Source organism: Herpailurus yagouaroundi, unplaced genomic scaffold (assembly GCF_014898765.1).
Source record: "Herpailurus yagouaroundi ecotype Mexico unplaced genomic scaffold, PumYag 180, whole genome shotgun sequence".
In the NCBI taxonomy this organism is placed as follows: domain Eukaryota; kingdom Metazoa; phylum Chordata; class Mammalia; order Carnivora; family Felidae; genus Herpailurus; species Herpailurus yagouaroundi.
In genome coordinates, this window is record NW_024412411.1 from 7,982,399 (window position 1) to 8,010,066 (window position 27,668).

Consider the following 27,668-nt stretch of genomic DNA (forward strand, 5'->3'; position numbering starts at 1 on the left):
AGAATTCTGAGCCAACGTCCTTTCATCTGAGCCACTATGACTTAGTCCATTACTTCTTCAATGTCCTGTGACATTTTTCTGGTATTTAGGACTGTCGGCCTCCCTCTTGAATCATGCGCATTTACCTGGAAGCATTTCTTATCTGGAGGAGAAAAAGCATCTGCAATCCCAGAGAGGAGCTGGCTCTTAAAGAGTGACAATGGGTACTTGGGTGTGCAGGGGAGGAGAGGGCAGGTGGGAGTGGGGTGGGATGGTTTGACTTTCTGGCATCAAAACAAATGGGAAATTCTTCAGGCCAGGCTGATGTACGTCTATAAGACACTAGACACAGCACAGCCTGCCCACCAGCCCTGTCATGAATCATCTGTGATTGAGCTGAGGGAGAACTTCCTGAAATCCCTCATCATCGTTTGACTAAGATGAGATGCTCTTATCTTACGAAAGTCTGACATCCATAAACTTGTTGGAACTTGGTATGGTGAGTTGAGGACTCTGTAAGCAAGTGATAGAAAACAGAATGCGTTCTCTCTGGGCTCTGATTTTGGTTTTAAGAGGGACAGGCCCCCTTCTGGGCTGGCAGACTGAAAGAGCAACCTGTTCCCAGTCATGGTGAAAGTGAGGGTGTAGGGAAAGTGGGGTTTAAGGAAGAGGGCCCCGTGGGTGACTAGGGCCACTTCTCATCAAGGGACATCCAGGATCCTTGTAAGGTAGGATGACATTGATATGAGGAAGCCACCCAGAAGTGTGCAGTCTCTGCTAGGGACAAAGCACTGTGCACTGTGGCACCCTCTGCTAGGGACAAAGCAGGAAGGGCTGCCGTTGGCTCCAGGATGGCTCTGTTAAGAGTACAGGGTAGGCAAACCCGGTTTGCAACTCATAATGAGAAGGCACAGCCTCTGGGAAGGAGGTGAGCCAGATGCCTCCATAGCAAATTTGGGCTTTGCCTTGAAGACTGCACAGCAAGCAGCTGGTGAGGAGCCTGGGCACAAAGGCTCAGAAAACCAAGCCTCAAGTTCCAGTTCTACTTCTTAAAAGCTAAGTGACCTTAAGCCTCAGGTCCCTGAAAAGGAAGAAATAATATGTGTGTCTTCACAGGGTGACCGTTGGGAGCAGGAGTATGAAATAATGCAGTTAGAGCCCTGAGCACATGCTCGGCACATTGTAAATAATCAAAAATTAGAAGCCATTCTTATTAATAAGTGCAAGGAATCCCACAGCCATTTATAAACAGAGTGATGCTGTGGGGGTGGGGAATGATGAATACAGACTAATTTCAGATCACAAAACAAAAGGAATGGAGCCCAAGAAAAATGAGAGCAGTGGCTCCATTTGCTCCAAATTTCTTTGTCCCCCAAAAGATCTGGGGCTTGTCTCCCAGGTTCTGTAAGACCCAAGAGGTGACTTTCAGAGTCAGAGAGACACCCGGAATCCTGCCTTCCAAAGCCATGTGCTCACCATCTGATCACAGACCCTCCTTTTGAAAAAAATGGAAGGGGAAGAAGTTAAAACACACACACAAACCAGTTGATTCAATAAAGAGCTTTTGGTGAGTGCTCTTTCCAGGATAACAAACCAAGCAAAACGTCTGGCTGTGTTTAAAATCAACAAAAGCAGCAGGAAAGGCAGGAAGAAGGGAGGGGAGTGATGAGCTTGTGCCGAGAGCTGCCAACAACGGTGCTGCTTCAGCAGGAGCCATGGGAGGAGCCCCAGGAGAGGACAGAGGAGACCAATGCAGACTGGATGGAAGCAAGGACAGGGGAGGGAGGGACGGAGCCAGGCCCAATGGGAGGCAGAAGTGGTGCCGGGGCCCGTGGGAAGCTTTCTCCAGGATTCCAGGCCTCTCTCAGAGCTCTGGCCTAGGTGGCCAGGGGGTGTGGGGGCCTCAGAGCTAAGCCCAAGCGCTCCCAACCAGATCATGAATTTGATAATATCGGCCACGCTTACTGAGCACTGTACCATGGGCCAGCCTGTGCTATGCTCTTTATATGCTATATGATCCCCGTTTTATAGGTGAGCAAACTGAGGCTCAAAGAGGCACTGGGACAGCCCACAGCTAGCTGCTAAGTGGTAGTAGTCATGTGCCTTATTCCTGACCCCCGGCTTCTTAATACAGAGCCCTACCGCGTCCGGCCCAGGAAGGGTAAATAGCGAGGCTCGCGAACCAGCTAACAGACATCTGGGAAATGCAGACTGGGAGGGAAAAGGTTAAAGATGGCCAGTTGTGAGCTTAAGTCCAACTGATGCTGGGAAAGGCCAACCATAATGTCGCCAGATGAAAGGACGTTTTGCCCAGCTCCCACATGCGGACAGAGGCAGCGTGCCACCCGCAGCAGGTCCCGCAGCAGGTCCCGGGCCTGGGCCCGCCATACCGATGGTGCAGTGTTCGCCGTTCCAGCCGGGGCTGCACTCGCACTTGCCGTCGCGGCACGTCCCGTGCTCCGCACAGCGCGGGTGGCAGGCCCGCTGGTCGCAGGCCGCCCCCATCCAGCCTTCCTCGCAGCGGCAGGTGCCCCCCACGCAGACTCCGTGGCCGCCACAGTCGGCAGCACAGATCTCTGTGGGGAGGAGGAGGGTGGAGGGGGGGAGGAGGGGGAGGGGGGGCCAGGGGCCGGGGGGAGGGCAGACGGGGAGGGAGGGGAGAAAAACAAAACACGTTTTGAGCCAGTCATTGTTGGGAACAAGGGTCACACGTGGCTACCCACCCCGTCTCCTGTGAGGCTCGGGAGTCGAATCTCCCTGAACAGTGTGACCCTCAGATGAGAACAATTCTCCGGGCAAAAGCCTGTCCTGACCCGTTTCCCTACCAAAATAGGGCGGATTGGAGGGCTCTGCTCTGTTTGCTTTCCCCTATTGCCAGCCTGTCCCTGCTCTTGTGCTTGCCACCTCCAACGGGGACGGGCCTTCCAAACAGATGTGAGGAAAAGTCAAATTTAATTAAAAACTGGTTATGTGTGAAAACAAAGTGAGGACGAGTCCCCCATTGCCAAGTGAAGTGCTTGTGGATCTGGCTTGGGCACGTGCAGGGAGCCTGGGGTCTGCATTTCATTCTGGCCTTGACTGCGATGGAGGTGGGGTGAAAGGGAGGCCAGTGCCCCGCACCCTGGTGTGTTTTCTAGGGGGTGGCTCTGTGCTTCTGCCACCTGTGCTCCATGCTCCACACACTGCCCTGTCACTCCCACTCCAAGCACCACCTCAGTGGCCCTTCTGATCCAAAGCAAAGAGTTGGGGGACCATCTCACAGCCAGAGAGGGGTTGCCCAGCCCTTCACAAAAGGCCTGTGAGTCGGCACGAAACACACACGGCCCGATTCACAAGCCGCTTCGGCTGGGGGCCAGTGGCAGCCTCACAGTTACACAGGCAGAGGTTGTGAAGTCTCGGAAACAGGTTTTAGGAAACTGGTTGAGCAGCTGTGGCCACTGATGCTCTCTGCCAGCACTGTGATGGAGACCCTGCCTGGAGTCTGGGCCTCGAGGCCCCACTGTCTTCAAATGAAAATCCCAACGCTTTTATTCTTTTTCCAACTAAATTAACTGGCACTGTGTCACGCTGCATTTGCCCACGACAGCTTGGAATCTTCCAAGCTGTATTCTGGTTTAGAAGCTACTAAGAGTCTAGCTATTTTTGAAAAAGGAGCTAAATCAAAATTAGATCGCAGAGGCTTAGACCTTTCATATCAACCTACAATGCAATGGCTACAATGTTTAAGAACTAAATACAAGGGGCACATGGGTGGCTTAATCAGTTAAGCCTGTCAACTTCGGCTCAGGTCACGATTGTGTGGTCTGTGAGTTTCAGCCTCGCGTCGGGCTCTGTGCTGACAGCTCAGAGCCTGGAGCCTGCCTGCTTCAGATTCTGTGTCTCCCTCTCTCTCTCTCTCTCTCTCTGCCCCTCCCCTGCTTGCGTTCTGTCTCTCTCTGCCTCTCAAAAAGTAAATAAGCATTATGTGTATATATATACATATATATACACACACACGTATATGTGTATGTGTATATATATATATATATACATAAACATATATACATATATAAATAAATAAATAAGACTTAGAATCAGATGGGATTCTAAATATATGTTCTGCCAGTTATGTGACCTCAGGCTACCTATTCCATTGCTGAATTTTGCTTTCTTCTTCTGTAAAATGGGGGTGGTGAAAGCATCCCTTCAGAGGGTGCCTGATATACAGTATGTATCAATAAATTCACACTGATCATTAATTCTTCAGATAGTACTGCATGCATGCCTACTATGCGCTGAAGACTGTGGCTGTGTCAGGAATACGGAGAAAAACTAGACATAATCTCCATCCTCTGGGAGATCACAATCCAGACAAAGCACAAACTGATGTTGGAATCCAAAGGGTATCCAAATAATCTACAGCTGTTCCTGCTGCACCTTCTTGCTTATACACAGTAAGTAAAAAACCATGAATTTTAGGATCAGATAGATTTGGGGTCCACTCTTGTTTTGTCACTTATTGGCTGGGTGATCTGCAGGTTGCAGGTTATGAAATTCATTGAGCCTCGCTTTCTATGTCTGTGACACAGGCATAAAAAAATTCCCATTTCACCATCTCACAGGGACGTGGTGTTAGATCAAATGAGGTAATGTGTGGGAGAGCCATTTTTGGCTTAATAACTAACACTTCTATCAGGTTTTAGAGTTTGCAAAGCACTCTTCATATGCAATTTCTCATTTAACCTCGACAACAATGCTGTCAGAACACCCAGCTACTATCTTTCTTAGAGGTGAGGCTACTGAGACCCAGACAGTATGAGCGAACTCTACAAGGTCATGCGGTTCCCCTGGTGCTTCTTCCTTGTTTTGACAATTCTCAGGGCAATATGCAAGACAGACATTTTAAGATTAAGGAAACTGATCAGCAAAGAGGCAGGCTCTCCTCTGCAGGAACCTCCTGGTTCTTCCAGCGGGTCTGTCTCCTTTCCTGGCCCTGTTGCTTATCTTTTGTTACATCCAAGTCAGCCCCTGGATATATGTGAAATGAAATGAGATCCCCTCCGCAGAATTTCCCAGACACTCAGTCTCACTTCTGTCATCTGGAGACTGCTGGGCTGCCCATCCAAATGCAGCATTTCCTCACCATTTTACACCAGACACGCTCTCCTGGCATGAAGCTGAGGTTGCCTGGTGGTTGGGCCCCTCTCCATCAGCCTTTTACAAGCTGGGTTGTGGGCTCTTACACGTCTTAATGCAAGGGGCCTGAACAGGGTGACCTTGATGTTTATGGGATGCTAACTGATGGGAACACAGCCTGTCAGTGTTCAGGTTCCCCTCTGCAGATGGCCTCTCCGCCTGCGTGGGAGACTCACTGACTCCTGATGGGAGCAGAAACCAGAGATGCTACTTTATCATTTGGTCTCAAGTTGTAGGTCCTGTTGTGATTTTTCTTATGTTTCTCTCTTTTTTTTTTTTTTTTTTGTCCTTGATATAAAAGGAACTGCTTTCGTTTTCCTTCTTGATTTTTGCTTTGACATGAAAACAGATAGAACTTCCCAGAATGGTTGCTGGAAACCAAATAGGATGGCACTGAAGAATGCGCTTTGACAGCTCATCTATCCTTTATGTGATGTAAGTGGGATTCTGTGAAATGTGGGTCATGGCTCCTCTCCAATCCCAGTTTCCTTGCTTGTAAGCCAGGGATGACACTAACCACTGGACAGGGTGGTGTAGGAACTGCTCTCACTTGTCTCCTCTCTCATGTGCCCACTACGTGCCAACCCTACAGCAATGGGATCTGATGGTGACCGTGCCAGGCATGGTTCTTTCCTGACCTCAAGGAGTTGACATTCTAGCATGGCAGACAGACATAACTGATATCAGTTACACGAGTTCACACGTGCAGAAGTAAAACTTCTAGCATAGCGTCTGGCACGTAGTCAGGGTATAATAAATTGTGCTCACACGTACTTTTGTGAGAAAGAAAATGATGTGTAGTAGCATATGCACTGGACTGACGTCAGAGCATCGGATGTGAATTCTGACTCTGTGACATATCCAATACAAGTGAGCATTTGATAAGTTCCTGTTGACCTTCACCTGATACACATCAGAGCTTTCTGGCTGATAGCTGGAGGGGCTGGGACCTGAGAGGAATCCTTTGAAGTACTATGGAGAACACAATCCGTAGGGTAGACTTGGGCTCCGATTCTGACTCCCCAGCTTCCTTGGGTCCTTGTAGGGTCCTCAGAGAATTATTTAATCTGGGTCATACTTCTGCACTCCCCAAATGAGGAGAGTAATAATGGTCCCCCACTGGTTGAGTGGTGATAATGGAAGAAAAGGGTGCATGTGGAAGGCCCTGGGTAAGCTGTGCTATGAACACAACTCATTGATGAGGACTGAAGACCTCTTGTGTCATCAGAGCTGTACTTCTTGAAGAGGAGCATCTTCTTGAAGAGCAAAATATTAGCTTTTGTAGTGATCAGCCTCAAAATTTAGGTATGCTTTCTCTAGTTACCTTGCATGGCACCATTGGCCAATACCATTGAAACCCAGGAAGAAGCCTTTTGTATTTACAGCCTTGGCTTCCTCTTGAAATCTCATGAAAATCCCAAGCTGTCTTACAATTTTGATTCTAAGCCTGTAAAGTTCTTGACTGAAGCATACAGGATCTTGGAGATGAACCAGGCCAGGCCCAAGAACACATTAGCTCTTCTCTGAGGGAAAGCCATGCCTATAGCTCTTCCCCTCTGCACCTCTGCCTTGCCTCACCCCTGTACATGCCTGTCTTTTCTCCAGACCAACAGCTCACCTAATGGCAGGCTTTAGCTTTTTCTCATCTTGGTCCCCCCGCAGCAAGCACCAGGCATGGCACAACATGAGATTTCAACAAATATTTGTTGAAAAAACAGATGAATAAAAAAAAAAACCCAAAAAACCCCAAAAAACAAAACTTCACGGAAGAGGTGTTAAATTACTTGGGCTTGACTCTGTCTCAGGGTCATATTGTACAAGAGTTAGTTAGATATATTTGCACAGGGGCTCAGTCCCCTTTGTGCCTAACTTTCTTAGAAACTCAGCTGCAATCTCTGACTGAGAACTCTGTAACCTGAAAGCGCCTCAGTCCTTACACTCGCATGCACACCTTTCTTCCTACTGCTTCCCATGTCATACCCATTCTCCTTCCATGACATGGAAGTGAGTAGGCACATGAGGAAGAAGTGAAAAGGGTAGGGAAAGATAGCAGGTTTGGCTATTGGTTAATTGTGCCCCAAAGGGTATACATAAGGGAAAAAGCTGCTCCAGGCTCCTCTCATTAAATGTTAATCCCTATACGAGCCTGGATGAAGCCTGGGACCTAGCACAGCCATGTTTTAATTTGTCTGGACTTATTTTACAATCCTGTTCATTAAAATAGCTGGTACGGGAAGCTGTGGCGTTCCCCTAAAGGGACAGACTTACATATATTTTTCTCATAAAATTTCTGCGACTTGGAAAGATGCTCAAAATTGCCACAAGTGAGGAATGCAAGGGTCGCCGCCCAAGGATCTGTGGGCTTTCCTGCTGAGCAAGGAACAGAGGCAGGTGAAACAGAGTCTTGGCCCCATGTGACCTCCTGGAAAGTCCTTTAATAAGTCCGTATTTAGCACTAAAAGGGATAATAGAGAAAATTGTTCTATTTTGCTTAGGCCTTGAGGTTCTTAGAATGCCCTTAAGAAATTTTAATAGAGGGTTAAATAATTTTAAATGATTCCTGCTAGGATTTTCTGTTTTATCACTAGCTCTTCGGAATTAGGGCCCAGCTCAGGAATTTCTCTGAAATTCTGGTACACGTTAAGGCTAAGCCACGCTATTGAAGCAGAAATAAGGAGAAAATGTAGAAGCCTTGCCGGTGGCCCACAAATAATATCTCATTAAATCCTCACAATGGCCCTGCAATGGTATTTTCATTACTTTTTCATAGCTGGGGAAACAGCTTGGAGGGATTAAGTGACTGGCTCAAAGGTAACTTAGCTAGAATGACAGGTGGCTATGATTAACACAGCTCTTTGGCCTGTGACTTGTGTGACCAAGTTGAGGTGAAACCTCAGTTGTAACGTGACACATTTCAATGACTGTTAGTTACATATTAGGTCATTGCCCCAGCTAGAATACAGGATCTCTGAGATCAGTCAGAGTCTCCTTCCTCACCCTGACCCAGTGTTTACCATATTAAGTACTTTTCCTTTTGTTTGTCTGTTTATCTGTTTGTTCACCTTCCATATGCCCATCTGTCCATCCATCTATACAATCCACCCAATCATCTAATCATCTATCCAGTCACTAGGCCATCAGCCTGTCTGTCCGTTCATCCATCCATCCATACATCTGTCCATCCATCTATCCATCTATATGTCTGCCCATCCATCATCCATCTATCCATCACTCATCCATCCATCCATCCATCCATCCATCCATCCAGCTATCATCCATGCATCCAGCCATCCAATCGTGTGACTTGGACAAGTCACTGCACCTTTCTGTGCCTCAGCTTTCTCTTCTGCAAAATAGTGTTTATACACTAATATCTCAGGTTCATCTGTGAGGCTTAAATGGACACCTTACAATGTGCCTAGTATCATACACATCTTTTATAGAGTAAACACTGTATGGCAACTATATCATGTTTATGGGCTAGAAAGATCCAGGAGAAGGGAGAGTTTAATGATTCTGGGGAGAGCAAGGGGATGATGTGAACAACCGAGGCGCCTCTGAGCAGCTAGAGAGGACTAGATTTGGAGCACAATCTGAGGGACAGCTCTTTGTGGGCACCTCATCTTCTGGGGAGGGATATGCGGGCCAGGACCTATTTAAGGGACAGGCCAGGATAATGGTAAAGCACTTTACCAATGGCTTCAATGTTCTCAGTGAGGTCGGAATCTCTGCTGACGGATAGAGGAGGACATTTAGAGAGCCCTTGCGGGGAACAAGAGCAATAACTCCCAAAGTATAAGGAGGATGCAGCTGGAAGGGCCCAGGAAAGGCTAAAGATCATGAGCATGAGGTGGTTTGGCTTTCAGTGCTCAGAAGCAGGCTGTAAGCTGAGGGATGGTGAGTGGTTGGGATGGGCCTGGGTTCTGCAAGGTGGATATGGACCCAGGTAGAGACAAGGGAGCTGTGAGCGATGAAGGAGAACAGCTGGAGGTGAAGGACCATGGGACTAGGGGAAAATGATGGAGAAGGAGGGTGTTGGAGCTGGGCAGGAAGTGGCCTGCTTCTGACCAGGGCATTTCCCTCAGGTGGGTTTAGGGGTAAGAGAGAAAACAAGGAGAAAAACTTAGAGGACCAGTTTTTGTGATGAGAGCATAAGAAGACACTTCAGAGATGCTCTAGCCATTCTGTAGACAGGAAAATGAAGGGCCGGAAGAGAGGAGTGCCTTGTCTGTCGTCCCACAGGGACATGCGTGTCAGTGTTTGAGCAAGAACTTAATGGCTGACTTAGGAAATAGTCACATAAGGGGCCAGCTAGACAAATGGCTGAAGCGGGGCCTTACCACACACTGTGGCCCCTCCTCTGTGCCTCTGTACAAGCTGTTTCCGTGGTCTGGGTTCCCCTTTTACCTCAATCTTCAAACGTTCAACTCTACATTGGCTTTGAGTTCTGGCTCCTCCTCTTTGAAGCCTCCTTCTAGTGTTCCATCTGGCAAGAGTTTCACCTCCTGCCTTCCCAAAGCACTTGACACGAACCTTTCTTTATCAGGGTAATTAGTCTGTCTTGCCTCCAGAGCCCTCCCGTCACCAGATTGATCTCTACACTCCCCAGTGAGTCTTACACAGGAAATGTATCTTCTGACTGCATCAAGGTTCTACCATTTTGTACAGAACAGAGGCTGGGATTCACAGAAGCTAGTATAAGGGCCTCCTCTGCTACTTCCCAGCTCTGGGAAACAAATGTAGCACCCCTCTGAGCCTTCTCTTTGTCATTTAGAAAATGGCAATAATGATACCTAGCTGCCAGAATCCTGAACTTGATTTAAAAACATACTGGGCACCTACTATGTGCCAGATACTCCTAGAGGCTGGGGATTCAGATATTATATTAAATTATCTCTAGGCTCAAGGAACTGAAGTCTACCCATATGTGTAAAGGAGCACCAAGCTACCACCATGCCCAGCACACAGTAGGGTAATTACAAGGTACCTTTCTTTCCCGTAGACAGATATCTGTATATTTTGAACAAAAGGGTTTCGATGTAGCACACCCCCCCCTTCCTCCTTTCCTCACTAAATTGGGAAGATGGCTTTTTAGTCTCAGTGCAGGTTTCAAGAAGCAGCCAGAAGAGGACGAAGGTACAGGAAAGGAGCCTTTGACTTCCTTACAGCAATTAGTGTCCCCTTGACATTGAGGTCAAACCCAAGCCACTCTCCCGTGCTTTTCAACTTCCATCTCTATCACCAGAGGGTCAGCGCTGCTCCCAGCCACTGCTCCATCCCACAGATCTAGTTGGAGGAAAGCTAATGAGCCTTGGAAACCACATGGCCTTTCACCTCACTGGAGGAGCTCGGGAAGCTTTCAAACCAAGCAGGAAAGTAGATTCCAGGATGTTGGTGCATAGCACGCTCCACACCTATTCCCCCAGGACCAGAATTTCAAGCTTCACGAAGCACCTATCACAGAAAGTAGTAAGCCACTGCCATTCATCTTAATTGGAGGGTATCAGGTGTCCTGATTGGAGGAGTTCAAACTGAGCTTGGGGGAGGCCTCCAAATAGGGTCTGACTTTGCAGAAGGATAACAAGGCAGGAAAGGGCTGGTGAGCACAGAAGCCACAGAACATGCCCAGGATGTGGGGTTTTGGCCAGGGCTGGAATACTACCTACACCCCACAAAAGGGCCCAACTGGATGAACTGAAGAGACAGTGATGTTCGCTCCTCTTCCCAGAGACCCCCGGCCCTGCTATCCTTTATGAAAGGCCCATCTCTCCACCCGATCACGTGCCCACCTGTCTAACTGGCTCCTGGACATATCCACCTAGATGTCCTCCTGGCACCTCCAACTGCATGCCAGTGTTAGAGTATGCTTTCCAAAATCAAACCTCACATGTCACACCTCTGCTTAAAACTTTTCAGTGGCTCCCACCGACAGATAAAACCTAAACTCTTCCGAGGCCATTCACGACTGGATGCCTGCTAACTTCGCTCACCCCTTCTCCCTCTCACTACTGCCACCAATATCCTAAGCAAAGCCACTCCAAACTACAGGTCTTCCCTGGAAATGCCATGTGCTGTCGCATCTTTGTGCATGTTGCAAATCTCTGACTTCTACAATGGGATGCTGCAAGGTGCTTGTCTCTTCCTTCTATCTCTGCCAACTCAAACCCACCTCCATCACCCACCTTAAATCCTGCTATCCTCCAAGAAGCCCCCTGATCACCCCGGCTGAAAGCAATGACTCTTTTCCTCGAACCCTTGTAGTATTGCCAGTTTACATGGTTCTTGGCACTGGTATCCAATGAACTGATACCTTGTGAACCTCATACCTGAGTCATCAAAGGGATCAGCATAAACCTTGGAAATGGCCAATGGCACAGTTATGTAGAGGATAAATACGGGCTCTGAAGTCCGAGATGGCTGGATTTGAATCCTTGTTTTCCCAGAGTGTCTCTGGGCAAGTCCCCCAGGCTCTCTGAACCCTGATTCCCTGGGAACAATACCATCTGCAGTGTCACAAGATTCTTATTTGTTGTCTGAATAAATCATGAAGCATATACATGAAGAAGCTCTGTAAAACGTAAATAAAATCTCCATTCAGAGAGCAGTTATTATTTTAAAATTACAAGTTATATACCAGCGGTTTGATTCAGGAAGACAACCGGAGATTGTGTACAAGCCATCGGCTTGGGCGTCCAAACAGAAACCTGATTCTGAAGCCCAGTTTCAGGAGGGCTTATATTTACATACTGAAGAGCTCCAATTCTGATAGAAAATGTTCTGGGGCTGTCAGGGGAAATTCTACTAAATTACAAAGCTGCCAGCTCCTGGTTTATCAACCTTTAGCTCTGGCACTATTTAGTACTACGCCTGTCTGGGCCCAATTTCCCAGTCTTTGATTAAATGTTAGGAACTGACCATCTCATTGTGTCTGAAACTGCATGCTACTTCCCAGACAACTGGTGGGCTCTTCTCTGCTTCCTTCCAACGCCTTCTCTTCCTTCTCTGCCTCAGTGTCAATCTCTCAGATATTTATTATTCTGAACTTTGATTTCAGGCTACCACTTGCTGTTGGGAAGGGGTACAGGAAATGTCAAGTCTCAATGGATATTATTCCTCGGCTGAAATTCTAACCTCGGGTTCCTCTTCCTGTAACATACCTATACAGAAATAGCCCGGCCTGATCATTTCCTTTTGATGTTTAATTGGATGTCAGTGCTGTGCTTTCTGGGCTGAGAAGCTAATGCTTCTCAGAGAGAGAACAATTCCGGCTATACACACGAGACCTGTAGCGGGGAGAATGCTCCGCGCTGAATGTAATTTTCTCTCCCATCCATGAACAGAAGACAATTTCTCTGGCATTAAAGCATCTCACTCAGTCTTTCTGTCATTAATAAGAATCAAATTCTGTTCCCTCAAATTTAAATGTAATTATATTTGCCTCGTAAATAAAATTGAATTACCATTTTCAAAATTTAGCACTAATGCAAATGCTATATTTAGAGCTTTAATTTTTTTAACCCTGTTACTACTGTCGACTTATTATTATTATTTTTTAAACACTGGGCTTATTTTGCTGTCAACTGTGACTTAATTTGATAACAGAGCGTCTCTGTTCCCTATCTTTCCAGTCATATTTGTTGTTAACTATGCTTCGTGGTTAGCTCGTCTTTTTGATAGGGGAAGAGAGTAATAGAGAGGCAACTGGCAGCTCAGAGGATCTGAGTTTGAATTCTAAAAGGTCCACCCTAAGCGAAGGAACCTAGGCCAGGATGGGCTCAGAGAGCTAAAGAGCGAGCCCTGACATGGAGTCTGAGAGAGAAATCTTCACTGTGCATTGGAAATTTTTTTAATCCGAGATTTGCAGCAAGGCATTCAATAGACCCCAGGTTTGGACCCTGCCTACCTTTCTGGCCCAACTAACTGCCCCCCGCCCCCCCGCTCCACCGCCCCAGAGCTCCGAGTCTGTCTCCGGTCAGAGAAAAGATTTTCCAGAGGCCACTCCTGCATATCTGTGTACTTCGCACATGCTGTTCCATCTGCCTGCACTTCCCCTGCCCCCTCATGTTCTGGCTCACAAGTCTCCTACCTGGGAAAGACTGTCTCAGCTTCTGGCCCCACCATCTTCTGGCTGAGCTCACTGCTCCTGCCCTTGTGCTCCCAAACCCCATGCACATACCTCAGTCAGAGCTCTTATCACGCCACTTAACTAGGTGTCACTTCCCGAGTGGGTGAGGTTCCCTGATCCTGGGTGCCCAGAACAGCGCCCAGCACACAGGGAGGCTTAAAAGGGTCATAAGTGAATGAGGTGGATATCTGTGCCTGTCAGGGGCAGGTGCAGATCTGGAGCTGTTCTGGGATGCTCTCTCTGTGAGGCTGTATTCCACTCTGGAATTGAGCTCAGAAAGCTCATTATGGAAGCTGATGCTAATGCTGTTTGGCCCTTGTGCTGTTGTTTGGGGATAAATATGTCAGCACATTAATAACTTCATCTAGACTCAATATCCAGTGATGGCAGCTGGTGGTAAAGAGTCAGAAACCACAAGGAAACTGAGCCTCTGAGAGAAAGCAAAGTTGTTCAAGGCTACATAGACTCAAATCCAGGTCTGGCTCTAAACCTTCACTACATAAACTGTCCTCAGACTTAAATTTGCAAGAGTCTAAGGGACTATTTGGATAATTTAGATTTAATCATGCATTTTAAAAACACACTATTTATTGACTGCTTACTGAGTGCCAGCACCATGCTAGGCATATTATACATATGCGTTAAAGCTAATTTAAAAAACAACCCTGCAAAGCAGGTACCATTAGCCATATTCTTTGGATAAGCTCAGTCTTAAAGCTCTAGCTTGGTCCCACTCTAAATCCCATGCAATTCTTTCTGACCGCATATGCTACCTCCAAACCTGTACCACAGAATCTCTAAAAGATCTCTACCTATTCTTCCATGAAACTCAATTGCAGTGAAATGATAAGAATCATAAACCACCAGCATGGGCATTTCACAGGCAGAATCTCTGCCATGTATCGCCTCTATGAGCCAGCAACCCAAAGGGATAAAATGCAGTGAGAGGACCCTCTCAAATAAAAGTCATTTATGGAAGATAAGACTGGAGAGGGCTCACAGAGCAGTGGAAATGATGAATGAATTTATGAAGCTGAGGATGGAGGCTACTGGGCTGGGGTGGAGGGGAAGGAAGACCCAAGGGAGAGCCAACAGAGGAGCAAACGATGAGTCTAAGTGACCACATTTGAAATGGTATCCTGGAAAATGTCACAGAGCTTGAAATCCTCTTTAGAAGTCCTGAGGCTCTGAAAGAAAGGTAGACTCTTCCAGTTGTAAGGACAGTCTCAGAGAGGTTAAATTCCTTCCCTTTTCTAAGGCAGCTCAAAGCCAAGAGGATGAAAAGCCAGCTAAAGCATATGGGGGAGGTGGGAGAGTCATTCTGCTCAGCAAGGCTGAGTGGGCCCATTTTATGCAAAAGCTGATGAGGCATCCAGCCCAGCGTGGCTGCTCCCTGGGGAAGATGGCCTGAAGGAGGTGAAATGATGCCAGCTCCTGTCCAGGAGGGGTTCCGGCCAGCCTGCACGGCACATGAAACTAACATGAGCTAGGTCTGGAAAGAGACAAAGAAGGAGCCCAGGGATTTGGTTTTAGCCCTTAGTGCATGCGTGTGTGTGTGTGTGTGTGTGTGTGTGTGTATGGCGGTGTGGGGGCACACTGGGGTGGGGAGGAGGGTCCTGAGAGAACAGATTAGACCGGTAGTGTGCTGGGATCTTCCTGGGCAGAGCCAATAGCTTTTTCTTTGATGTGTCACTGGGTAAGTCATTGAGTCATCATCGAGAACCTAATCCAAGACAGGCCCTGCACTAGGGATAATGGCAAACCCTGACCTCATGGAGATCACGCTTGGCAAGAGAAAGGCTCGATGATAATACATTGCTCAGTATGCCACAGAGCCTGGCAGAGGCCCTAGAGCCATATCTGGTGTGAATCTGGACTCTGCCACTCACCAGTGGGGGGAAACTGGCAAGGAATTGAACTTTTCTAAGCTTCAGTTTCCTTACCTGGAAAATGGAACTAGTAATACTTTCTTCCACAGGGGTTTGTAGAACCTTAATTAAGATAATGGTTGTAATACACTTAGTTCAGTTGGTTTGGTACATGGTAAGCCCTAAGAAATGGGTGGCTCTTTAAGTGATGCTCCATCCTGTGGCTTATCAGGAAAAAAGATAAGATCACTGATAAGGAAACACCTTTGGATGGAAAGGGGGCTTGAGGCAAGAGCTGAGGACTTAGCTTTAATTCACATTCTGCCACTGCTAAACTGATTTATTCTGGACAAGTGATTTCATCTTCCCAGCTCTTTAACCCTCTGTTAAACCACAGCACTGGCAATCACCATCACCATCACCGCTACCACCATCCCCCAGAGACCAGAGAAGCCAAGTCCTGCTGCGCCCGGAGTTGAGGACACAGGTGTGCTGAGGGTGGGCCACAGACATTCGTCCCAACAATTATCTTATACTGTTTGTCAGGAAGGAAGATCACTTGAATGAGGCAAGATTTGGGGAGGAATTTCTGAGATGAGATTGGAAGCCAAGCTACTGGGAACTCAGGGGACTGAGTAAATAAATACTTGTGTAAAATCGGACTTCACTGTTTCCACAAACAGTAACCAAAGTGCTGGGGAACTTTGTCGGCTCACATTTCATCACAGGCTGGTCGTGGAGTACGGGGCGTGTCGATTTCAGATGCTTTCATTAAGTCCCGTTCTCTGGGCCAGTGAGACATCTCTTCCTTCCTATGAGGGCCATTTGGTGATTTCTGCCAACGTCACAACCCATAGTTCGTGCCGACGCTATGAGGAGCACTTAGGACGGGCTGCAGGCCTGCGGCTCCCGATGGGAAGGCTCTGGGCAGTATCTGTGCCAGCCTGGCCGTACCAGGGCAAATAACACCATACGAGGAGAACTGCCTCTCGACAGGTGTCTGACTTGGGCCAGACACCGTGCCGACCACCATACCTACACTTTGTCACTGAATCCTTACAACAATCCTTACAACAATCCTGTAGGTGATTTTACCTTTATGATAGAAGAAGACAGAATTCAGTAGGCCCAGAGGGGAACATTAGGACCTGAGGTTCCTGGGTGGGGAAAAACATCTATTTTGGAATAATGCTGGGAGTGTCTGACCACAGCAAACTTCCTCAAGCATAAGGTTCCTCTTAAGAATGTAACAGATCTCACCCATTGCCCCTCAGGCTTCCCTCAGGAATTTGACAAAAGACCCAAGCATGGCCTTAGGCCACCACTCATACAGTGGAACTGAGCCAATCAGGAATGGACCACCCAGTACCTAGAGCTATTAGGCCAATAAGGGTGGGACCTGAGAGGGAACAGGGGGTAGGGGAAGGCTGACCAAAACCTTATGACAAGGACCCTTGCCTACTGTCTGTCACAGGCATTCACATCCTAACGTCCCCCCTCTGTAAAGAGAGCTTTCCTACTATTCTTTCTTCCTGATCTTATACTCTAATAAAATTTTGCCAATGCGATGCTCATTTTGTGTCCACCTCTTCGTTCTTTGAGGGAGCAAGACAATGAATCCCACATACTGTGGTAAAGAGTCCTGCAACACCTTGAAGGAAACTAACTGCAACTTGCTGCAGCCATCGTACTAGCGGGGAGCAGATTTTCTCAAAGTCCAGTGCCTGTCCCACCACCATGAGGCTAATTCCCCTAGCGCAGAGGAGGTCCCTCAGCTCCAGCACCACTCAGTCAATAAGGCATCTCTTGCTTTGCTTCATGGCCAACACTCAACAGCTTTCAAACAGCTTCCACTCAGTGCAAGTGCCCTTGGAAGGGAGGTAGGAGAAAGATACCAAGTGCTCACTCTATCTAGGCACTCTTCTATGTGCGTGCACACATTGTATAATTTAATGGTCACATAACCTTTGAGGTAGACACTGTTATTATCCCATTTTCAGATAAGGAAGCTGAAGTCAAGAAAAGCCAGTACCTTAGCACATGGCAGAGCCAGGACTGAGCTCAGGCAGGTACTGCCTATACAAAGCAGGGTTGCAAGAGAGAAAACCACCTTCAAAGTGCTTCCACTAGACTTCAGACTGGTTTCTGGAGGGGAGGTGACCGCTGAGGAGGAACAGTGGCCTGTGGAGAGGCAGCACAGAATACCAGGAAGCGGGCTGGGCCTGGGCTCCCAGGCTGAACTTGGGCTGCCAGCCTCATAGGGCACCAGCGTGCCTTAGGCAAGTCTGCAACCCCCTGAGCCTCAAGGTAAGAATGGGGATGATGTCATAGCTGGCCACCCTGCCTACGGGGCTGTTGTCCTGTGTGTGTGTGTGTGTGTGTGTGTGTGTGTATGAGAGAGAGACAGAGACAGAGACAGAGAAATATCTCTGTATGCTGTGAAGTACTCGGCAAACACAAATTGTTATTTGCTATCGCCAGGGGAGACGGTACTTTTGAAGCCATCTTTGAAATTCCTGGCCTGGTGGCAGTCGTGACACTGTTTCAGTCAGCTGCAGGTTAGAAATTTACAAACTATAATCCACGTTTCTGAAAGGGCATATTTCTTCTTGCCTCTATCAAATGTCTTCATTAATATCGAGGGCTCTCATCAATGGCTGTTTTAATCATAACTGTAATAGCAGCTAACATTTACTGAGCCCATATTACGAGCTGAGTAGCATGATAAGTGAGTTTTTAATAACATCTTAAACAATTCACCACATAATAATTTTCCAAATAGTAACCCCAGAAGGTAGGTCCCGTTAACCACCTCCATTTTACAGCGTAGGGAGGTGAAGGAACTTGCCCGAAGCTAGAACTAGTACATAGGGGGGTCGGCGTTTGGACCAAGGTTTGCTGGGATCAGGGACGCTTCTCATCACTCCTCTGACCGTGCGCAAGAGGCCACACACAACTGACACCAGCTATGGGGAGCGATGTACACACGGTGGAGGAAGACAAACCCTCACGATTCTATTTAAAGTCCCTTCCAGTGGGTCTGCTGTCTCCTTTTATGGGACCAACTGAAGAATACTTAGTGATCTCACTCAAAGTTACACCTACCTCTGTGAAAGGCTGTGGCGTTTCATCAGGGATTAACAATGCATGGACACTTATATGCCTATCATAAATTAGCTTTGTGGCCACATAACAAACAATACAACCCAGTGTAGCTTTGAGAGGACCATTTATTATATCGCTATAAACAGAGCTATATAAAAAGAATTATTCCTAAGACCCTGCGCATCTGCGTTTGCAATCACGTCTTAACACGAGCTTTGCAAACGAGGATAAAAAGTCCAGTTTAGACTGCATACTGAACATCAATTCTCCATTCAAGGGGGCAAGGTAGTTCAAAGTATTCCAGAGGCACAAAGGCTGCATGGATCTCATTTTTGCCAAAGGTCCTCAACCATCTTTCCTGATCACAAAGGGGACTGCTAACACACAACATGATAAGCTCATTTGGGCTTCCCGTCGTTTAAACCGTGTGGTGTGGTAGAGAAAGCGATTTAAGTAAAAAAACAAAAACAAAAACAAAAACAAAAACAAAAACCATAGCTAGAGATGCTGCCACTTTTTAGCTGTGTGTCCTTGGGTAGGATTACTTAAAAATTTTCTGTGCCTGAGCTTCTCCATCAGTTTATTTCTCTTCATTTGTTTCTTTGTCGTCTCCACTCCCTTCATCCTTCAATGCAAGTGTGACAAACATGGGGACTTTCTTATCTCTTTATATCTCTGATTAGAAGAGTCCCTAGTACACAGTAGGTGTTCAAAGGTATTCATTGAGTAAAGTATTCTGTAAATCAGTCACACAGGGGCGATGACACCTTTCTCACGGGGTTTTCACGTGTCCACTGTTTATTTTTTAAAGTTTCTTTATTTTTGAGACAGAGAGTGAGCAGGGGAGGGGCGGAGAGAGAGGGAGAGAGAGAGAGAGAGTCCCTCCGCTGATAGCGTGGAGCCTGAAGCAGGGCTTGAACTCACGAATCATGAGATAATGACCTGAGCTGAAATCAAGAGTCAGACACTCCACTGACTGAGCCACCCAGGCGCTCCATGTGTCCACTGTTTAAATGAGATATTAAAAGTGAACACACCTGCCATGTACCAAAACTGTGCTAGGTAATTCACAAATTGCCATTTAATCATCATTTTGAGAGGGTCTATGCTTAATTGATTGAGCCACCCAGGCACCCCAAGGGTCTAAAAAATCATAAAGTGCTTACAGACAGAAGGGTGCCAATAGAATTATCCTTTGGAGGTTATATGTATAAACCCTGTATATATGAACCAAACAGTAAACCCAAAAACACATTTAATCATGCATTCATTATCCATTCATCAATATTTATTGAGCAGCTGTAGTGAGCCAGGCCTGTGCTGAGTCCTGGGCATGTAGGGTGAATAGACATGTTTGTTATCTTCATGGAACTTACGGGCTAGCAGGGGATCTGGCCACAATGGCAAGTAGGGACTAGGTCACAGAAAACCTTAAATACTACACTGAGTTCAGACTTCATTCTGAAGAACGGGTGAAACTAAAGGGTTCGGCACCTGGGACCTGAGTCCTTTAAAGCCCCATCCCTGCAGATCTCACCAGGCATGCTGTTCCCCATGGCCCTGCCTCTAGGGATGACCACCATAACACGGGAGATGAGATTTCAATCTATTACTGTAATTCACATGGTTACAGGGCAAGGGTTTGACTCTGGGTTTAAGCGATGTGAAGATTAGTTTCTGAATCCTCTGCCCATCTAAAAGTACGGGTGCCGAAGGATGGAGTTCAGGGAAAGAAGAAAAGCACGCAGAGATGTGGGTCACCCCACTAATACATGACAGAGAATAGGGTCAGACCACTAATACTGACAGAGAATAGGGCACGAACCGTGAACATGTTACAGCGGAAAGCCCCTTCCTCCAGCCACGCTGTGCCCTTCTCCCCACACTCACCAATGGAACAGTCGTGTCCAGTCCAGCTTGGGTCACAGCTGCAAAGGCCGGTGTCTGGGAAGAAGGTTCCGTGGCCTGAACACTGGTCCAAGCACGTGGCTCTGGGCGTCTCACAGTTGGTGCCTCCCCATCCCACGGAACAGTGGCACTCGCCTCTCACGCAGACACCCCGGCCTGAACACGTGGGGTCCATGCAGTCCACTGTGACACAAAGCAAAGGGAACACAGGTGAGCATCTGATCAGCAAAGGTGAGGCTTCTTTAAGTGAACTACTACACTTTGTAGTAGAAGGGCTTGGTAAGAGGACACAGATCTCCTGAGGACAGGCCACTTGATACAGTAAAGAGGAAGGATTTTAGCAACTGGTAGACCTGGGTTCTCGGCTCTATGGGTGGCTGACTGTTTACCAGTCAGAGGCTCAGTTCCCTTGCCTGTAAAAGGTGGATACAGATCTCTAACTTCTTGGTTTGTTGGGGTGATGGAGTAAGAAATAAGTAACACGGGTGCCTGGCTGGCTCGTTCAGTAGAGCATGTGACTCTTGATCTCAGGGTTGTGAGTTCAAGACCCAGCATGTGACCTCTCGATCTCAGGGTTGTGAGTTCAAGCCCCAAGTTGGCAGTGGAGTTTACTTAAAAAAAAAAAAAAAAAAAAAAAAAGAAATATTTATCAAGTGTTAGCATGGTGCCCCGTGCCTGCTACGTCTGTAATAACTACACCAGTTGGCGGACAAGACGTTGTTTTGTTCACTTCTGTGTATCCACCTCCTAGAACAGTGCTTAGCACATAGGTCCTCAAGAAATCTTTGTCAAATAAACTAATACTGTTTACCACTTCATAATACAGTCTTAACATGAATGTGGGACTAAAAGAGATTCCTTAATTTAAAAGAGAATTTATTTTGCACTTAAATTCCATTAGATTTTATCATCTTGCCAAAGTTCTTGTGACTGACACAAACTTTCAAACCTCACTTTCCAGAGGGCAAACATTTCAACGACTATTCAAAATTACATGTGGGAGCTTTGCACAGATTCTCCTCATGTAGTGGGTGAACTATATAGCTGTAGCTCACAGCCAGGCAACCCCTGCTGGGCTATTAAAGCCTAAGGTCAAAGTGGTCTCAAGAGATCAAACCAGGAAGAGAGAAAGGAGAATAACATTATGGGTGACCTGCTCCGTGCCCACACTCTAGGAAGTGCTTTACATATAATATCAGATTCAGTTTCTTCCATAACCCAGCGAGGTACAGATGAGGAAATTGAGGCTCACAGAGGCAAATAATTTAAGCCAAATCATACAGTTAACCCTGCCAGAGAGGAATCTGAAGGCGCGTCTGTCTGATTCTGAAGCCAATATTTGTTCCTGCGGCTGATTTTCCTAAATCAAAGCTTTAGCTATGGGACTACACAAAGTTAACAGAGACCTCTAATCTTCCAGAAAGCACTGCACAGAAAAAACAAAAGGAGAGTAGGCAAAGGTTGGCCCAACGTTATGAAAAAGTCGTTGGATCTTTTATTTTAGGAAGGCAGGAGATTCCACTCCTCTTGCAACTGTAGGGGACAGTGGTGTCCTGGCAGGGGGTGCTGTGATGGGTGTGGTCAGCTTCCTCCTGGAAGGAGCTCATGAGGAAGCCCTATCTATGCTCCACAGGAAGGAACCTGGCATCCGGCCTCTGAGGCCCTACGTCATGGTTCCATGACCCGTGTCAAGTCCTGTACCTCCTCTGAAATTCCCATGTCAAAACTATCGACACCTCGGTCGCTAATGAGGACACCAAGGATTTGAAAGGACTGTGTGAACTGTAAACTGGTGGCAAGAAGTTACTTTTCCATCCTGTCAGGATATTCAGCAGTGTGACGTGGGCAGACTGATCAGAGGTGCTTTTACTTTATTCATTTATAATTCAGACAAAATTTTTGTTCATTTAGGAATTAAATTTCTTTTTTTTTTTTAATTTTTTTTTTTTTAATGTTTATTTATTTTTGAGACAGAGAGAGACAGAGCATGAACGGGGGGAGGGTCAGAGAGAGAGGGAGACACAGAATCCGAAACAGGCTCCAGGCTCTGAGCTGTCAGCCCAGAGCCCGATGCGGGGCTCGAACTCACTGACCGTGAGATCGTGACCCGAGCCGAAGTCGGACGCTTAACCGACAGCCACCCAGGTGCCCCTACGAATTAAATTTCATAACCCCACATATTTGACTTTGGTGCAAAAGACTGAGAAGCCTGGCCTGCGGATGTTAAGGGTCAGACACAAATGGACAGAGACCGTACAAACGGCTACCTTCTGGGAACAGAATGTCTGTTTGAGGACCAGCTTATCAAGACAGTTCTTTTACTTTATAGGTTTTGAAAAGGGATTTCACCTTACTGGCCTAAATGAGAAATCAGAAAGTCAGAAGCGAGGAGCAATCATTTGCTAAAAAACAGAGTTATGAGAACAAGAGCAACAACAATAATAACAACCAGTATTGAGGTAGTCCTTCTTCTGGGCCATATTTTGCTATTAAACCTTCTACATACATTATGTCATTTAACTTTAGCCACAATTCTTTGAGGTAGATACCATTACTATCCCCATTTCACAGAGGAGGAAATTAAAGCACAGAGAGGTTGAATAACTTGCCCAAGATCACACAGGGTAAGTGGAGGGATTTACATTGGAATCACTCTTTCTTGGTACACATCTCTTGCTATTTCCTCTGTAATCTTAACTGGTTCAAGAATATACGCATACGTGTATACGGACATAAGTGGTCAAAACACAGAAACAAAACCAAAATAAAACAAGAAAAGAAACAGAACAAAGTGGAGAATTAATAAAGCCAAACGAAGGCAAAGAATCTTCTCTTGCAGTCTCTGCACACTACTTAACAATGGTTAAAGCATGACCCGTTGGAGTTCCTGGCAATTAAAAATCATAAACATAATAATAGTGATATATTTTCATGACTAGCCTCACATCTCAGAACCTCAGAAGGATTATTCTGGCCCATTAGGCTACTATGGTAATTCCCTAGATCCAGAGAGCTTTCCAATTTGACAGGAAACGACTCAGCAATTCCTATCCCGAGGCCTATAAAGGTATTTCCCGTTCTGCGAGCGCCTGGGCCCAGGCTTCGGGTGGAAGCAGTCTCCGAGGCGCCCTCGAGGTTGAATCTATAAATCTGCGCTGTTAGCGAGCGAGCAAGCCGGGAGGGCGCCAAGTTTAGCAAGAGGCCCTTGGCGTCACGGCCCCATTCCTCAGACACAATAAGTCTGACAGGGACCCAGGAACCAGCAAAACCAATCCCACGCTCTCAGAAGATGGTCCGGGTGGGGACGAAGGCACTGCTGAAAGGACTATCTCCAGGCAGTAGTCACTGCTTCTGAAGGTCCACCTGGAGAAGTGGGTGGGGCGTGTGAGGGGAGTTTCGAGGAGGACGGAACCTCCAGGAAAGGCCTTTTGGCTGAACTGGCCGAACTCCCTGCAGGGAGGACAACGTCCACAGCCATGATCTGTGCCACCAGGATGCTCTGCCAGAGATGTCCTCTGTAGACTCTGGATCTGCTCTCGCTTTCTGGGGCCTCTGGTTGATGAGAACCCTCGGGTGGGATTAAGGTGGTCTTCTTTCTATCCTACCAGGGCAGTTTCACCAATGACGCTTATTTCCCCGGGAGCGGTGGGTGTCACGGGAAGAGCCAGCTGGCCAGGGCTTAGGGAGGTCTGTGCCAAAGGAGCAGGGGAGAAGTTGGCAGGGAAGTGGGCTGAACTTTGTGTGGAAGACAGTCTAACTCAGCGTCCGCTTGGAAGAGGGGCCAAACGGTACATTTGTTCTCCTCTGCAGAGCTTGGCGTTCAAGCCAACATTTCTGGCAGAAGCTTAGCCCATTAATGAAATGATGAGGCCTGCCCGAGCTGCAAACACAACTCTTCCCCTAACACGGTCCCCGCTTCAGTGACCACACCAGCCATTAGCCGCTCTTCAGGACCACAACACAGTGTCTCACTCTGCCCGGCAAAAGGCCTGGGGTGGTCTCTTCTGCCCCTCCCCCAACTCCCTCCAAGCGTCCTGTCGGCGCGGTTTTAAAAAAAATAGGGGGCAATAAACCTCAGAAGGAGGACAGAGGGGAGAAAATAAGCTTGTTAGCTGATGTTTTATAAACACAGTGAAAGGGAGGAGGAGAGAGAGCAGCGGGGAGTGGGGGGCAGGGGGGGAAGGGCAGGGAAGACCCCGAGAAGCCCCCATTATAAACACAAGGACGTTGCAATGACGCTTCAGCAGAGAAACAGAAATAATAAAGGGAATCAGAACCAGATGGCCCTCCTCAGGAAAGAAAGGAGTGAAAACGCTTCTTTTCGAATAGATCACGTACATCAAAGAGCTTAACAACCTTTTCTCCCTCTTTGTAAGTAACCCTGCCCGCTGGGGCACTGCCCAGTGCCAGCTGAGCCGGAGGACGGTCTGCCTCCTTGGCCCACATAACACGGTGGGGTTGGGGGAGGGGGGCGGCCCCACAGCCTCAAGAGGAATCTCTTTGTTTTTCCTTTCTTCTCGGGGTCTTCACCTCAAGTGGCTAAAATGAGAAGGGAAAGCAGAGGAAGGTCACCGTTGTCAGGACGAGAAAGTGAAGTTGCTTTGTTCCTGGGGCTGACGCTCCTCCTCTCTCAGACGGCCCAAAGTAATCCCCAATCCAAGTTAATAGGTCTGAATCGGGACCCCCAGGCACACTTGGGGTTTACAGGCAGCCTGTCTCCAAGAGGCACTGGTTTTCAGACACTAATCCCTTCCTGTTCCCCGCTCCTTTAAAGTGGGCCCATTCTACCGGCTCTCCTTTGCTTGCTTCTGTTTTAAGAGAAATGATACCTTGAGAGGGGCCTGTGTGTTAAATCCCAAATGGGTTAGAAGGCCAGCTCTCCTTGGAGCCTCCTCCATCCACGGAAGAAGATGCCAGCACCCTAGATGGTGGGCAGTGGGAGTGAGGGCCGTTAGCTGTGTCCACCAGTTTCAACAGCGACATCCCCCCATTTCCAAAAGACCTTGGATAAAGTGAGTGGGGTGAAACAGGAAATGTGCTTCAACTGTCCCCAGAATAATACTAACATTATAAGAGCTAACATTTACGGGGCATTTATTATGTGTCAGACACTGAGCTAAGTGCTTTACATGGGTCATTTAATTCAATCCTTATGATGGCCCTCTGAGGAAGGAATTCCCATTTTGTTGATGAGGGAAGTGAGGCTAGTTTGTGGCACAGCCGGCACTCAAACCTACGTCTGGTTCCAGAGCGTGTGCTTTTACAAGCCACCCTATATTGCTTGTGAATAAGACCCCTCTCATCTAGAAATCCCATGCAGTAAAAAAGAAAGAGGGCTCTGAAGTAGTAAGACAAGGGGTGGGTCCCAGCCCTGCCACCGGTTAGGTCTATGACCACAGGCCCACCATCAGTTAGCTCCATGGCCATGGATGGGCCCACCCCTGGTGAGCTCCATGACCATGGGCCTGCCACTGCCTCTCCCTGCGCCCCGGGATCTTCATTTGTGAAACAAAAATGCTCACTTACCTCACCAAGTTAGACTGCCTAGGAAAGAAATGGCAACACTGTTAAAGCGACAGCTCACTGTCTAGCCTCCACTACACGATCATAGTTTACTTTATGGAGGAAAGAGACATACTCACGAGCATCTACGAGCCACACAACACACGCCTGGGCTAACAGAAGGCAGAGTGTGAAGGCCTCTAACAGACATGCGGAGCACATGAGCTTAAAGGGGAGGAGAAAGAACCTGGGCTGAGGGACCAGAAACACTGGGCTCAAACCCAGCTTTGCCACCTACCAGCTGTGTGACCCTGGGCAGGTCATCTGACTCTCTGAGTCTCGGTTCCCCTAAGTATAAAACAGAGATATTACCCTACCCTGATGGGTTTGAGGTTAAATGACAGAAGGCTTCTAGGACAGAGCCTTGTGTATAGGACGGGCTCCACATAGGACACTTCTCTTCCTTTCGCTGCCTAGGACTCTGATTTGCCCGTCCTCTTCCGTGTGGTTAATTCCTGCTGCTGATGGGGGCCTGGCTTGGGGTGTGGTCCCAGGGCTGTCCGGGAGCTCTCCTCTGCTCCCTGAAGGCTCTCCCCACGCTGTGCGCTGACCTCTGTCTGGAGCAAGGTGCTGGGCCGCCCGCCCGCCATCCTACCTTCCTCGCAGCTCTCGCCCTTGTAGCCAGGGTTGCAGATGCAGGTGCCCATGATGCAGGTGCCGTGGTTGCTGCAGGCCACGTCGATACACTGGTTGGTGGGCACGTCGCACTCGGCGCCCTTCCAGCCGCTGTGGCACAGGCACCTGCCCTTCATGTACTGGCCGTTCCCACTGCACAGCACGGGGCAGGAGGCTGGGGAGACAGCACAGGAAGTCTGGCATGAATCAGCACCCTGCACACCCCACCTGCCTTTGTCCCTTTCTCCCTTCGGCCTGCAGGCTTGACCAAGAGCCTCAAGTGCTTTGCTACAATTGCCATCTGTCCGTGTCTCTTGCTTTGTTTCACTGTAATTTGAACACATCCGGAACTGTAGGCAAAGGTGTGCAGGGCAGGGCCTGGGGGAGCTAGTGCCCGGTGACCACCGCTTTCCTCCATCCCCGCATACTACTGGTGCAGCACGGTGGTCACCAGGACCCTTATGCAGGAAGCTTCCATCTGTTTCTTGGTCTTACCAGGAAAGACAGCGGCTAGGCCTCCCGCCTGACCCAGTCTCTCCTCCGGCACCCTCCTGACAGCATTCCATTTTGCTCCCTGCCCCCCTACCTGCAGCACCACCTACTGTCTCTCCAACCCAGTCAATCTCAGCTTTTCTTGCCTTTCAGGCTCCACCTGAGCCCCACACACCCCACAAGAGAATAGCTGAGCCCAGCTTGGCTCTCTAAAGTATTATCTTTCCATTCTGCCTCTTAGCGTCAAGTGTTTTGTGATCATCTGTATGAAGGACACTATATAAAAACAAATTATACTGCATTGTGCTGTAAGTACCTACCAGCCTTACCAAGATGCAATAAGGCTGTTTTATATGTGACTCTTAACTTTAAGTGCATATGGGATGAGACAGTAATTCTTGTTAGAAGGAATGACTCATCTCTTCTCTCTGCACCACCCTCCGCTGGTCCCCGCCTTGCTTCTTTCCTTGTTAAGGCACTGATCAGGTAATCACTGTGGTTCCTCAGGGCTGCAGCTCTGCTGTCTCAAACAGAGTGTCTTCCACATCAGGAAGGATAAGAAGAATCCCCCAAACAGCATCATGCTGTATTGTTATTTGTAGGGCACGGTGAAGAACCATCTCTGCCTTCCTCTGATGAACAACTATTCAAGCATCAGGTCCAGGTTCCAATGGCACCCCACCTGGGGGGCCCTTTCTGGTCCTTATGGCGTCCAAGCTGAGACAGCTGATGGGTGCTCCCCAATTTAACCTTGCTCTAGCATGTTTTACTTACTAATGATGGCTTTGTCATTGTCTACTTACTCGTCTGTCTCCTCGACCAGACTGAGAGCTCCTGGG

The 27,668-nt window shown here is 47.8% G+C and overlaps 1 protein-coding gene across 6 annotated transcripts in view; it reads right to left on the reverse strand.

The window, feature by feature from the left end:
- TENM4 (teneurin transmembrane protein 4) overlaps positions 1-27,668 on the reverse strand; it is a 2,953,639-nt gene that overhangs the window by 127,788 nt on the left and 2,798,183 nt on the right. For all 6 annotated transcript variants that reach the window (XM_040489711.1, XM_040489706.1, XM_040489709.1 and 3 more), the window contains 3 exons: positions 26,318-26,512; positions 20,143-20,343; positions 2,370-2,555 (listed from right to left, as the gene is read on the reverse strand). In XM_040489711.1, coding sequence (XP_040345645.1) covers positions 2,370-2,555; positions 20,143-20,343; positions 26,318-26,512 — 582 coding nt within the window. The remainder of the gene's footprint in view (positions 1-2,369; positions 2,556-20,142; positions 20,344-26,317; positions 26,513-27,668) is intronic.